This window comes from Lepisosteus oculatus, chromosome 4, assembly GCF_040954835.1.
Source record: "Lepisosteus oculatus isolate fLepOcu1 chromosome 4, fLepOcu1.hap2, whole genome shotgun sequence".
Taxonomy (NCBI): domain Eukaryota; kingdom Metazoa; phylum Chordata; class Actinopteri; order Semionotiformes; family Lepisosteidae; genus Lepisosteus; species Lepisosteus oculatus.
The window spans coordinates 27,077,840-27,092,720 of NC_090699.1; the positions used below are offsets into that span (position 1 = coordinate 27,077,840).

At 37.9% G+C, this 14,881-nt stretch overlaps 1 protein-coding gene across 2 annotated transcripts; it reads left to right on the top strand.

The window, feature by feature from the left end:
* Positions 1-232: 232 nt before the first annotated feature.
* On the top strand, positions 233-11,819 carry eef1akmt2 (EEF1A lysine methyltransferase 2). 2 transcript variants are annotated; one of them, XM_015346944.2, is made up of 6 exons: positions 233-372; positions 992-1,057; positions 1,742-1,856; positions 2,461-2,568; positions 5,177-5,393; positions 9,812-11,819. In XM_015346944.2, the coding sequence occupies exons 3-6, from the start codon at positions 1,758-1,760 to the stop codon at positions 9,907-9,909; spliced, it is 522 nt and encodes a 173-aa protein (XP_015202430.1). In that variant the 5' UTR covers positions 233-372; positions 992-1,057; positions 1,742-1,757; the 3' UTR covers positions 9,910-11,819. The 2 variants fall into 2 exon arrangements, with proteins under 2 accessions (XP_015202430.1, XP_006630582.1); XM_006630519.3 differs by lacking the exon at positions 233-372 and adding an exon at positions 379-502.
* The last annotated feature ends 3,062 nt before the right edge of the window (positions 11,820-14,881 follow it).

Sequence of the window (14,881 nt, forward strand, 5' to 3'; positions counted from 1 at the left end):
GGTGCTGGGAATTGTAGTTATTCGATTATGGGATTGAATTTGAATGTTGTCAAAATCTCAGAAAAGAAAGTAAATCAAAAATGCAAATTACAAAACCTCATTAACTGATCTATATGATCGCCAAAGGTATAACAGAATTAGAATTTAAGGGCTGGAATTTAGATTGAAAGTTAATTATTACCAAGGTAGGAAACGTAAAACAGCCTTGCTATTGTTGTCGTTATTACTCATGGCGATAATCAGTAGGTGACAATATGGATGATTTAAAATGAAAATGGTATGCATTTTATAATACGTTTTAACAGCCCCCTCTAAGTTTACAAGCTGTATCCGCCCGTCTCAAATATGGCTGTTTGGAAGTCCTCTAAGAAGGTGTGTTTCCTGTCAATCAATACGTTTTAGTTCCCTCAGATTTCATGGATTCTACGGGTTGCGCACATGGTTTGGAGAGCGGAGAAGATGCTCGCGATTTTACACCGTCAAAGTTGGGAACTAAGGAATAGTACGTAAAAGTTGTAAACGTGAAAAGTAACATTTGTTGTGAAATGCGAATTGGCTGTTTAGTCGTGTAAATTCTTACGAAAACGACTTAGCAGGGTGCTGCTTTTAAAATAATTCTACGGTAACAGCATGCAGTTGTATCTGTATCATAAAATTTTTTTTTAAAGCAGTCTGGTAAACTAAAGCTACAAAGTTAAGTACTGCAAAATTAAACAAAAAACTATAATGCAAGCATACAAACAATCATTTTGTTTCACGAGAAGGTCTACAATAGTTGTGCAACGGTTTTAAGATGAATGGTTGGAAATGATCAGATTTTTAAGTTAACCAAGATTTCGCGGTCGAGAAGGAGTTCTTTGCAAAAGCTTGTGCTTTTAAAAATGTTTACAAACGAGAAGATGCTATTCGGGATGGTTTTTTTTCTAGTAACTTGATGATCAAAAAGTCTCATCGGGGCGCCGCTTACAAGATGTCACTTTATGCTTTGCAGTTGGGATGATGCCTACACAAGAGAACTGCAGAATTTCAAGGACATAGGGGATGTCGGTGAGATCTGGTAAACGCGTTTTGTCATACTGCTTGGTGTGTTGGTACTTCAATATCAGTATTTACTTGTTTATACAATACTTGAATACTAGCAGCTATATCAACCTGCAACTCACAACTGGCAGCCCATTGAAACTACTGTAGGCAGGTGTAAGCCTGGTCAGTAGGGAGCACTCACCCTGCAGTCTGTGTGAGTCCTAATGCCCCTTTATAGTGATGGGGATGTTATACTGTAAAAAGGCGCCATCCTTTGGATGAGGTCCTGACTCTCTGTTGGGATGAAAAACCCTAGGGCTTTTCTCAAAAAGAGTAGGGGTGTAACCCCGGTGTCCTGCCCAAAATTTCCCCTGGCCTTTACCAGTCATGGCCTCCTAATAATCCCCATCTCTGAACTGGCTTCATCACTCTGTTCTCCTCCTCACTGATAGCTGGTGTGAGGTGAGTGTACTGGTGCACTATGGCTGCTGTCGCTTCATCCAGGTGGGGCTGCACATTGGTGGTGGAGGAACATTACCTGTAAAGCACTTTGAGTGGAGTGTCCACAAAAGCGCTATATAAGTGTAAGGAATTATGATGATTATTATATCAATAACATTGAAATGTGACATCTTGTGTGTGATAGAGGTAATAGTAATAGTAATAATTTGAGAACAGATTTTCACATAATCCATTTAGTGTTTTATATCATCCCCAGGTTTGGAGAGGAAAGTATGGAGCGTATTATCAAATGGCTAAAGAAGGAAAAAATACCACACAATGCTGCTGTTCTTGATATTGGAACAGGAAATGGAGTTTTCCTTGTGGAACTGGTAATTTATTTCCTTTCCATGCTGTGACAATTCTGTGAAGTGGGAGATTCCTGTCTCACTCACCTTGTTTAACAGTTTTTCTCGTCACAATCCTGCAACCTTTAGATTAGGGTTGAGTTTTTACTTCTTTGCTCAATTTATGAAACCCTGCAGCTCTTCCTAGCTGTCAGAGAAGCTAGATGGCTTGAATAGTCTCTCTCCTTGTTTGCAGATTAACTTCTTATGTATCTTAAATGCTGATTCCACAGTATAGTTTCCTCTGTGTAAACTCCTATTACGTCTCTTAATAAGGGAGATGGTAAAGTATTGTTGTTTCTCTGGTACATTGGGTTTCCTTAAAAAATTGGCTTATTTTTTCGTCTCACTGTCCCATGGATTGTGTTTTTGTCAGTTATTTAGAACGATACTGTCTGCACAGACAGCTGTACTGGAGTTAATGCTGATTGCTGGTGGTGATTTGTAAGCAGTCACGACAGTGTTCTGCAGGTTTTAAAAGGTGTGCGTCGTTGCAGTGGAACACTCAGGAATTCTGGGTGCTGTGCATAATCAGAAATAACCTGTTTTACCTGATACCTGTTAAAATACCCTTTTGTTTTTCTTTAAGGCAAAATGTGGATTTAAAAATCTAACTGGAATAGATTATTCAGCTGTTTCGGTAGACCTTGCCAGACACATACTGGAGAAGGAGGGGCTGTCAGATGTCAACGTGCAGGTACATTTTCCTACAATACAGTTCCATATATACAATTTAGAGAGTAAACAGCTTCAGGGACATTCCATACAGCTTTGTGTTTATTTAATCTGTTGTTTAACCTCTTTTTATTAAGTGGCAAAAAGAGTGGATTCTTTATTTTTAGTGTCATTTATTGCTATAACCCAAATCATCTGAGCTCAGAGTAACTAAAGATTGATATGATAATTTCCCAATGCAATTATCATCATATTCCAAAAACATGCAGAATTCTGTACAAAAAATATGAATTAGAATGAAGTTTTTTTCAAATTCCATTGAATTTAGAACTGTTTTTAACATTCTTTTGACTGTTTTTGTTGACATCATTATCTGAGTCGTGGTTGATCTTGCTTCAGGTGTCCCTAAAGTTAGTAACAGTTCTGCAGTGAAACATTTTTAAAAGCATACTCTGAATTGTGAAGACTCCATGCTCAATTTTGTAGAAAATTAAAAGATGGCTATACCAAATCTGATCTGCTACCACTTAGCTATTTTATACATTATAGCTTTTTCTACATATGTTATTCTACATCTCAGACATAGGTGGCAGTATTGCTCTGATTGGGTTGAGAGTCCTAAGTAGAACATTTCCTCTTTAACAACATGACAGCCTGTTAACATTGTTGTCTTACAGTGATATAGCACATTTCTCCTATTTTAGACTCTGTGTTGTTTCTCCATGACAGTCAATCCATGTCCTTTTTTTGCAATGCTGGGTCCAAAGGTTTTTCAGATTGTTTCTGACCTTCACAAATGAATAAATGCTTGAAATCTAATCACATTAGGTGCTTTGTGTATCTCAACATTGCAACCTGATAAACACTTCAGCAAAGTGAAGTTCCAGGATTGAAAAATAAAGATGCCATATGTGCCTGCACAAACTAGCACTTGTACAGAATTTTTAAGCTGGTCTGCCTTTGAGGTATAGCACTAACTACAAATACATTCTATTTTATAACCACAATATGGAATACACAGCTCTGAATTATGTATTATTAATATTGGTCAAATATGCACATGAAAATAATTTTAAATCAGACCTTTTTGATATTCCAAATTCTTGAAATGTTAGAGAGGGAAGACCTACAGAAAACACCACTTAATATTGGAAGATAAAAAACATAGTAGGTTTAGAATTTTTTTTTACCAAAGCTTTGTTTTTCTTGACTTCTCCGCCAGCCTACTAATATTTTTGTTAATTTCCTCCGGCCTTCCAACCCAGACTACAGAACAAGCTATTCACCAGCAGCACTGCCACACAGTGGCCAGCGATAGAGTCCGGCTTTCACCACTAAGAGCATGCTGGAGGAGTGTTCCCAGCTTGCAGAGAGCTGGGGTTTGTTTACTCTTACAGGACGTAAAAAAGAAAGAGGAAAATGAAAAGTGCAGGAGGCAAAGTAACTAACATTGCCAAAAAAATACCTTTACTCCCCCCTCATGCAAGAATGAGTTTATTTATTTATTTTCTTTGCTATGTAGATAACTGTAACCATGCATAAGCCTTTTTGGTTTCACTCTTACATACCACTGTTCTTAATCATTTTGGCTCTGTTCAGGAGGCGGATGCCAGGAGTTATGCATTGCCATGAAGTAAATATTGACTGTGGGCTCACTGAAGTCCTTTCAGGGTCTGCGATGTGGCGTGTTGGCATACACTGTGGAGAGAGCTCACCTCGGAGCGACTCCTCACAGAGGGGAGAACACAGGGCTCCAGTGTCCTCAGCTGTGTGAGCTTTCAGCCTCCAAAAACGTGTGCAGAATTCATCGGAAATGAAAGTGAGGTGAAGATTTGCACTAAGTGGGATTTCCTAGGAGGACACATGCTAACAATTTCTATGATGTGTTTGAGTCTGAAAAATGACCCTGTCCCTAAATTACAAAGTGAGGGCACAGAAAACTAAAATGTAATCTTATTAACCAGCAGCAATTGAATCTGCCGCTCCAGAGTTTTTGTACATGCACCACGCGGAGCCTCAGTGAAATAATAAAAAAAAACAACGTTTGAACTTCACATTGAGTGTGTGGTTGCTTTGGCTGAGTTGTGTGTATATATAAAAAATCAGACCAAAGTACACCTTGGAGATCTGGGGTTCGGTGTGTTGGCTGGATAAAGCCCCCTTTCATTCACTGTTTATCTTAGCAGCTGCAGTGGTGAGAGAGGAGTGGCAGGTAAAGAGGAGAGCAGACTGTCTGGTCCTGGAGAGCTTAGGGCTGAGGTGTGCCACGAAGGATACAAGGGCTCAGATAGAGTTTAAAGTCTGGTAAATTGTAATTCATCCATCTTTGTTTTTCATGATATTCAAGCTAGCATATTTCATGACTAAATGTGTTTTGTTGGCTCTTTTAATATATCTATATAAAACATTTAGCCTTGCCATATTCAAATGGCCAACGTGTGGCTGTATAAATGTATAAAGTCTGCTGGTGTGTATGGCCGTGGAAAATGCTGTTTTTCATAACATGGGTAAGGAAGTATTGTTGACATTTCCACTATTTCTTTGGGATTCCCAACTTTAATAATTCAGTGATCTGCATACATAGTATCTGTAAGAATATTGTTAATCTCCATCTTCCTGTGCAATTTCAGGAGCAGGACTTCCTATACCCTTCTGCCACACTGGGCGCATTTGACGTGTGCATCGACAAGGGTACATTTGATGCTATCAGCCTGAATCCGGACAGCACAGCCCAGGGAACGACACGGTATGCGCAGGCCCTGCGTTCAGTCCTGAAACAGGAAGGGCTGTTTCTCATTACCTCCTGCAACTGGACCAGGGAGCAGCTGTTACACGTCTTCAGTGAGGGTGAGTGTTAGTGCCCAGCAGAGCACAGAATCAAAAGAAACTTCTGATGACCAACCTTTCCAGCGTCTTTCACATCCAGCAGAAGGGACAGTAAAAGCAGTCTGACACCTGCTTGTTCTTTCAAGGTTCCTGTATATTTTTTAGGTATGTGCAAGCATAGTCAGTCCCTTTTCCACAAAAGATTTTATTCTCACCTATTCAGTATCTCTACCGTTCCTCCCAAAGTGCCATGAGGTCTGTTTTCATTTCTACTGAGGCCTGTATCAAATCATTTATTGGTTTAATTGCTCAAGATGAATTTGATAACATAATATAGTTAGCAGATAAGGCAGGGCCATTCAGCCTATTTAGTTTGTTTCATAGTAATTAATTGATTCAAAGATCTAGTGCCTGTGTATCAGCTTCAACAACATGGCTTGGTATCTAGTTTCTGATTCCAACAAGCCTTATTGGTATTATCAGTATTAAATACATTCCCAAGTAGTTTTCATTTTTGTCACCTGATTGGTTTTTCAGTTCTGACTTTGTCAATGCTTATAAGGAATTTGAATGCTGAAGTTAGGTAATCTCCTAGTCTCATGCGATGAAGACTAGAAGATTTAGTTCTTTTGCCCTGTCAATGCAGGACATTTCTTTCAGCCTGGGAATGTATAATTTAGCCCTTTTCTGGACTAATACATGATCAGTAACATTTTCTTTGTAACAAAGTGACCTTTTTTGTATACAGTATTCTAAATGTGGATTTACTAGTATCTTGTACTATTAATTCACGATATTCCTTTTGTCAAATGTATTGCTTCTTTGCAGTATCCATAAGATGAAAATGTCAACACAAATATCTTTTTCATAAGTAGCTTCTTTAAGCACTCTCCCATTTAATGGATATAATATACGTGTGTGTTTATTACCTGCCAGACATACCCCAAACTTATCTGCACTAAATAACATCTGTGAGCAGTTAGACTTTAATTCTGTCTAAATTACTTTGTCATTTGTACGGTGTTTCCCGATCCTCCTAGATTGTCATCTAAAAATTTCAGTAGTTTATTAATTCAGTCAGAATCTACATTGATATTGATATAAATTGGGTTGAGCAGTGGTCCTAAAACAGACCCTGTTGTACTCCACTAATGACATCGCTCCAGTTTGAGCATTCTCCCTTATTTTCTGTATACTTCTACTTCCTTACTAATATGTGGCAAAAATGGAGAAAAAATTGTTTTAAGTTGTGGGCAAAGTAAGATGTATTGCAGGAAAGTACATTTTGTAACTTACCACATTTGGTTGTGACCATCCATCTCCTTTCTGACTGTCTGCATCCAACTGAGGGTCAGGGGGAGCCACAGCCTGTCCCTGCAAGCAAGGGGTGCAAGGCAAGGTACACCCTGGATGGGACGCCAGCTCATCACAGGGCACACAGACACACACAGACTCACTCCAGGGCCAGGTTCCCACACGCCAGTTGACCTACCTGTATGTCTTTGGAATATGGGAGGAGACCGGAGCACCCAGAGAAAAACCCACTTGAACACGTGCAGAACTTACGAGCTCCATGCAGATGGCACCCCAGGCCCACAATTGAACCCAAGGCCTCAGTGCTGTGGGGCAGCAATGCTAACTACTGCAACACCCATCTGATTCCTGGTTGTAAAATTCTGTAAACATAAAATTAGAATGTCATGAATAAGTTTAAATGTTAAACACTGTAGTGTTATTCTGTATAATGTATAGAAGTACTTTATCATAACTATACATTCGTACAAAAGAAAATTCTTTGGCATGCTTTACCAGAAGAGCAACCGTTTTCACACAAAAAAATCAGTTCAAGCTCAATTATGTGGTTTCCCTTATTGTGTTTCTGCACTTGAGAATAGCTTGACAGGTTCAGAATGAGTCACATTTCTTTCTGCGAATTTAACACCCATCACTTGGTGTTTTACTTTTGAGATCAGATCATTCTCTTCCCCTCTCTGGTATTTCACGTCACTTGGTCTTGCTTTATACATGTGATCTAACTGCAGGAAAGAGGAAATGGGATGGGACTTTGTTTAATTTAACTTAAGTTTTGTTAGTGATTTTATTATGGAGAAGATTGATCTGAAGTTATGAGATGGTACAACGAATCTGAGTGATGCAACGCATAATCCTTTAACATATCTCTAGGTAGGGAGATACAGACATACTTTCTGCTATAGGGGAGGGAAGTCAGGAAAAAAAAACTAAGCTGCGCTTTAAATCCCACTTGCTGACTGTACTGTGAAATCCCGAGATTCTGAAAGAAGCCCTTACATTCTGTGACATGCAGCGACACCAACTGCTGCAGTTTTACGTTTTGCAGTCCACTTCTGGTACATGACTGGAAATTGAAGCAGCGGCCTGATCTTGTAGGATCCAGAGTTTCAGTGATGTCCTGAATTATGTAAGGCCCAAACGCATAACATGCTCTGTGTATCCATTTCTGCTGTTGTTTGAAGAAGTCTAACAAGTTCCTGAAGCAAAAAAAAAAAATATGCTGATGTCCACTGAGTCATCGAGATGGGCTGTTATTATCATTTTAATAACCTGACAGATTAGTAAGATTTGTTGGTCTGGGTTCACTTCAGTTTTCCTTTTTATGGATGGTGTGACATTAGCAATTCTTGAGTCAGTGGGTATTACCCCTTTCAGTGCCTGCTGCAAAAGCAATCATAACGTCTTTTGTTTCTTTAAGAACGATTGGAAGAATACCATCTTACCCCTGAGATTTCAGTTTCTCATTAGTGCTTTTAGAGCTGGCAACATTCTTCAGTGCTAATATTATGTAGTATAGAACATTGCTGTTCCTCAAGCTGAGGGAAGTGTTATATTTAATGCATCAGCTTTGTCCCTTTCCTCATCTGAATGTTTCTGCATTATTATCCCTGGGACATTATCTGTCATTCTTTACTGTTGTTTTCTTGTTGCAATGTTGAAAATAACATTTATTTTAGTCTCCATTACAATGCTCTCTTCTGCCTTCCTCTCTTGACCTAATATTCTTTTTTTCCTGTGCTTTAATTTATTATGCAGGTAGACCCTCTCTTGTCTATGACCCTCTGCAAGGTCTTTATTGTAAGGAAGGGGTCTTGTTATGTTTATTTCTCCCGTACCAATAAACAGAACAGAGGTACACCTCCAACTCTGCTTAATAATCATATACGGCCCTTAAATCTGCAATGCTGAACTGTCATGCTCATGCTGCAGATTAAGTTCTATGTGAAATATTTTTGCATCGCATGTCAAATGGTAAAACTTTAACCTTTAAGTGGATTTTGAATGCTGTAATAGATCTAAATATCTGCTTTCCTCCTCTTTCTATGTGTTACAAACACTCATACCTTTTCTTGCTTTCACTTTTGGCAAAAAAGCTTCGTTAAATTGTAAAGTGATTATAACCCTACATTATAATACTTGTTCCTGAATCCCCTTTTCCATTTTCTACCAGTATTTTATGGTATCCATATTAGCACATGCTTACACATATCATGCAGCAGTTCTGCCAAGCCTTTTACTTACTGCTGGTTAGAAGACTTATTTGATTTTAGATTTTGTTTTTTGATTTAGAGCTAAACAAAAGCACAGTACACCGAGAACCAGGATTGACATTTGTAAACAAATGTTGCCATACTGCAGTAAACCTGGATCTGCCCATTATAAACGGATGTCTATCTAACTAAAATCATACTAGATTGTGGATGTTGCTGTACCAAACTGACTCTGAAAGGCTCATCCCACATTCATTTTCTTTAGATGGATCCTGTTCTGAAATTGCTTTACGGAGTGCTTTCTTTCCCCTTTATTTTCCTCAATTATTAACCCATTGGGATATAGTTTTCTAGCCTTTGATTTATTTACTATAAATTTTTGTCACTGATTGAAGATACATGAACAACTATAAGCATTTGTTTTGTCCAGACTTGGAGTTAGAGACAGGTTTTCTAGTGAGTGGCAAACCTTAGAAAACCAAATGCTTCTTGTTTTGTTGTGCCATATTTCTCACTTTGAGCAATGGTGTTTCAGAAATGGACAATACGGAGCACTGAGGTTCCCAGAATCTTACATCTCTCAGTAATATACTTCATGATTTACTGAAAGATACAGTAATTTCTCTGTTATTTCTGTCTCTAATGAGTAATGTGCAACAGTTCTATTTAAAAAAAACAAGGGACTGTTCTTCTCAAAGCCAGGAGCTGATCAGCACTGAGCAAGCTGTATCAGATTGCTAAAACATGGGCTGTTTTACTTTTCTCAAGAAATAAAGAAAGCTTTCCTTTATTGTTACTGCAGCTGTTATTCTGAACCATGAAATGGGAACTTTAAAGATCCGCTGATGCGGAGTGTTCCCTATGTGTGGTAAAACTGCCATTTGCCTTCTGACAGAGTTTGTCTCTGTCCTCCAGGGTTTGAACTGCTGCAAGAGCTGCCCACACCACAGTTCCAGTTCGGTGGCAGATCTGGGAGCAGTGTGACAGCACTGGTCCTCAAGCGCAAGGACTGAGCAGCTGGTGGACATCACAAGGCATCATGGGACTTGTGGTTTTACTATCCAGTGGATTTTTTTTTTTTATTGCTGTGGATTTCTGCTGTTGTATAACTAAAAACCCATACACTTAATTAAATTATGAATTCATCATAGAAGACTGACAAAATATACCACTGTACATCTTCTTTCTTCACAGTCCTTTACTTAGTTTTTAGGAAGTTATTTTTTACGGAGTACTTTTGTTATTGTTTTTTCTAAGCAGAGTTTCTACTGTAACTGGATGTTTTTGTTTAATGTTTAGGATCTTGTTGTGAATAATCATCAACTTTATTGTTAAGCAGTGACAATGGCTTTAGCTCAATTTTTTGTGACACTTTTTGTTTAATCATTATTTTTAGGACTTTTTTGTAATTTCCATGATATCATTAAAACAAAAATAACAAAAGGGACCTTAACAACAAGCATGGGTTTACATCAGTACGGGATTATTTCTTCAGAAAAAGGTTTGTGTCAGAGTTAATCAAAGCTATGACAAATTCTTTGTTCTTTTTTTTTAATAGAATAACAATTTAGAGGATTTTAATACAGAGCATGAAAATAACCAAAACTCCACCATGTCCCCATGTGACCCCACAGGGGGCAAAATAGATCCAGTTCAGTTCTCTTAAGTAGATGGGAAGAAGCCTGGGCAAATATAATTTAACATATTCTGCAGCAGCCGTCCGGATATCAGTGACATCTGTCCCATTCCCAGCCACAGATCCTTGATGTGGAATATGTTCAGCTGCAAGACGTGTTGACTAATCTACCTTAAAGATTAGTGAACCTTCTCTTTTACAACACTACTCGTCTTCTCTAGTGCATCCATGCATATGAACTGTGGAGCACTTGTGAACAAATCTAGCAATAGATGTTTGGGGTCTAGATAGGTAGGTTTCATGCATGCCCCATACTTCTTTAGCACAAAAACGTGCACTGAAACGAGCATTTTTAATATAAACTCTCCTGTGAGGAATGGACAAATACGCTGTGGACAGAGGCCCCCCAGGAAACCAACTACACATTTACTAATGTGACTGATATTACCAGTGTCATGTTAGGATAATCATTACAGAGCTAGGCTTGAGGTGAGTGTCACTCCTCTCCGGCATTCTTATCACCCATCTGTTTTCAGTAAGCTGCTAATCTTGGTGAGGGTCACTGTGATCTGGATCCTTTCCCAGAAGCACAAGGCACAAGGCAGGACTGAGAGCACATGACTGCTTTCTCCCTACACGGGACGCCAGTTCTCACAGGGCCAGGGAGAAAGAGGAAATTTAGAGTAGCCAGTCAAACCAAGTCAGCATCTCTTTGGTAGTAGGGAGGAAATCTGAGCACCCAGGGAAAATGTGAGTAATATACAAACAAAGAGACACACCACAGTCTGTGATCAAACCCGGGACTCTGGAAATAGAGTGTTAACTGCCGCTCTGTTTGGTGCAGGTATGGGCTACACAGAGACAGTTCTTCATACCAGTGCCAGCTGATCTAGCAAATTTGCACCTAGTTTACCAACATTTTTCTGAGTTGTTTTGGCTTTGGTCTTTCAATTCTGAAAATAAAAAAAAACTGATAACACCTTATGCAGCACAGGAAGATATATTTTAGTATCATGGGATTAAGAGGCTGAGCAAAACGAAGGTGTCCTTTTGATGCCTTTCCCATATGAAAGGATACCAGCATGACGTATATCTCCAAGGGATCAACAGCTAGGCCAGAGGACATATTCCATTTGCCGACTTGACTAAGGCGCTGTCAGCTTTGTACTAAGAGCAAGGTCAGTAGTGTATTTTAAATGAACCATCTTGTTACATTTAGGAACTGGTATGGATCTGTCAATTTACATGTCCTATTTGCATTAAAGGGCTTTGTTACTGGACAATAAATGGGCAAAACTTCTTTATCTTGCGATTTTTATGAAAAATACAGTGGTGCGTGCTATGCCATCTAATGCAGAATGTTAATGAAAATCAAAAGTAATGTGCCATTTATGTGCTGTTCCTTTGCATGTGGCTATTTCCTAGAAGCAGACAAAGGCTAAATGACAGTGTACAGGAAGCAGAACACCTAGAGGGATACTTTCACCTCTTTTCATCAAGAATTATACAAATACTGTGTAATTCACACAGAGTATATTTATTCATTTTTGCATGCACATAAATATTAGGACCTGGTGTTCTCAGCCCTTTATAGAAAATGCAAGTAGTTTTGAATGGAAAAATATTGAATTGAAAAACTGCTTACTACAGTATGTGCAGTGTATGATCTTATATTCCTCACACGGCCCATTATTGAAACCTTCCCTTTTTATCTTGTGTTTCAGAACAGTGTCCAGGCCTCTACGGAACACCACAGAGTGGAGCTTCTTTTGTTTCATGATCATTTATGTTGCAGATTTCTCCCTGTGTAGTTGTACGGACCCCAGCCCATTATTCACTGCTGCTGCTTTGACGAATCATGATTCTTTTGTTGTGTGTTTTATTTATTCAGGTGAAAAACTGTTAATCAAAACGGAAACTAATGACCGTATTCAAAGTAGTTATTTGGTTTTTAAAACAGAACAAATAGCAATAAATGAAATAAAAAATTCACAACAACCAGAATAGGAAAATCTGCGTCACAGATACGGTTACAGTGAATGGAGCAGGAATGTGTACAACGTACAAACAGTGCAGTTGTCTAACTTTACAGACTATGTGATATTTGTGATCTATGCAACCTCTCAAATGCAGAAATTGTTTTTTCACAAAGGCCTGGTGGCAAAAGTGCTACTTCACAGAGTGAGGACTTCACAATGTCTGAGAGTGATTCAGCATTTAGTTAGTTTTTAGCATTTAATAGTTTTGTTCAGTTCCAAACATTTTTCTGAACATGAACAAGTTTAGAAGTCCATTAAGAAATCTGCTCCAGGAATATAAATGAAGATTTAGGACTTACAGCAGGTTTGATTATACAGTGTATTCTTGGAATTCAAAGATTAAAAATATTCAAAAATATTTTTCAGTCCCTAAATAAATTAATTTAAATCTGGCATTACTCTGTGCTAAAGGGAATGGTATGATATTTTGGGGTTTCTATAACTGCCATGAAAATGTTAACTTTAACCAAAAACGTTATCTCAGCTGATGGCCCAATGTAATTAGGTCTTGCAAAGAGTAGCTAATGTAATTATGCATAAAAACATGCAGTAGATCTAGATACTGGCCAAATAAATGAAGGGGACAGAGGATGATAAACTTGAATTTTACAAGTAACTAAACCATGAAATGTGATTATAAGGAAAATATACATTTTAAGCTTATTTAAGTTTTACTGAGGCAAAGATAAAGTTATGTATTTTAAACTTGCTACACATTGACAATAGATTTTAAGGAATATACATTTTCAGTTTCTTCTCTTTCAGATTACATATTTGTTTACAGTCTGCAAAATGTGGTAATTCACTTTACAAATATACCTCTATTAAGATGTTTTTTTCTGTGAATAATGCCCCACTTTTTAAACTGAGACAGAGGCTTAAAAGGATGAAATCCTTTACAGACACAGCTACTTGAACGTTTTACTGGCTTATGTAACAGACAGGGTTGCTAATTGGCACAAACCCATGAGGAGAACACAGTCAGAACCCTTCTATCAGGTAATATCTGAAGTGTTGCTAAGAAACTACACAAAAATGTGGAGGAATAAGAAGGGAATCCTGTCAGATATTTAATAAGTCTGGTCAAATCACATTTTTCAGATAATAACACTCCTCAAATACTTTAAGCATCCTTTGATCTTAATCTTCTCACAATGGAAAGGATAATTGTAGCTTTTCAATATCACTACATTGTAAGGTTGACATATATGGTTTACTGCAATAACAGAATTTTTAGCAGATCACTTTGCCTGTGTAGATGTCCAGAATGTAAATAGAATAATAAATACATAGATGTTTGGCTTGTGACTATATAGTGGACAATGTAATGTTTAAAATTAATAGTCTCTGAGTGTTGAGTTGGGGTGATTCAAACACGATTTGACACTACACGTATTATGCCTTCAAGCTTATTTTTCTTTTAAACCTTTCCACAGAAGATGACTTTATGTGCTCTAGTACTGCACATAAAGCTATTATTAAGTTGTACTGTTCACTTGGTTTCAAACTACAATAATGAGGAGATTTCTTTCTGTGTAGCAAGAGACTTGATATTAGAGGGTCAAGTGGCACAAAATGGCAAAGGCAGGGAAAACAGTATCCATCACTCTCTCAGTACAGAATAGACACAATTAACAACAAACAGCTGACGTTTGGTGTAAATGTTTTCAGCTTTGATTTTTAAAGTCATTTTGAAAATACATCTATGTTGATGTGACTGTGTAATGTATCCAAACAGGATATATTTCTGGGGTAAATTTCCATAATCTGTTTACCATCTATCAAGGGAAAGGGACATTTTCTGTGTGTGTAGATCTGTAAAACTGCACTTTGTTCATTTTGTAGCGGTAATTGAAAGTTACACTAATTGAGACTGTGCTCTGTTCCCAGTTTTAATACTAGATACTTTGTTTAAAAATCATGCATAATTCAACAAATATTTATGTTTTTACATTCCCTGTCCAGCGAAACACTTTAAAGCATGTTAATAAAGATTTCCAAAAAAAATGTTTAAATCAAGAGTGTGGATTTAGAGGCTATGCCTCCTTGTGGAAACGAGAAGGATTTTACTTTCTGGTCTCCTATTAAAAGCCATCAAGCATTACATTGCAAAAAAAACATCACCAGCAGGGAAATATGTCAGAATTTAATTCTGTCTACCTGTCTACATTAGACTTCCATCCAGATTGGTGGTTATAGTTCCCAGAAAAGAAAAGGTGGGCTGAAATAAGGGAAATGCAAATACGGTAAGTATTTTTCTAGTTTACATTGCAGATCTATCTTTTGACAGGTTTACTGGATCTCCTACTT

What these genes read in the sequence shown, in the direction of transcription:
- eef1akmt2 (XM_006630519.3), top strand. Translation starts at nt 417, where the DNA reads ATGGATTCTACGGGTTGCGCACATGGTTTGGAGAGCGGAGAAGATGCT. An exon ending in GAGTTTTCCTTGTGGAACTG is followed by an intron (nt 1,857 to 2,460) that starts GTAATTTATTTC and finishes TTTTTCTTTAAG; the next exon opens with GCAAAATGTGGATTTAAAAA. An exon ending in TGTCAGATGTCAACGTGCAG is followed by an intron (nt 2,569 to 5,176) that starts GTACATTTTCCT and finishes GTGCAATTTCAG; the next exon opens with GAGCAGGACTTCCTATACCC.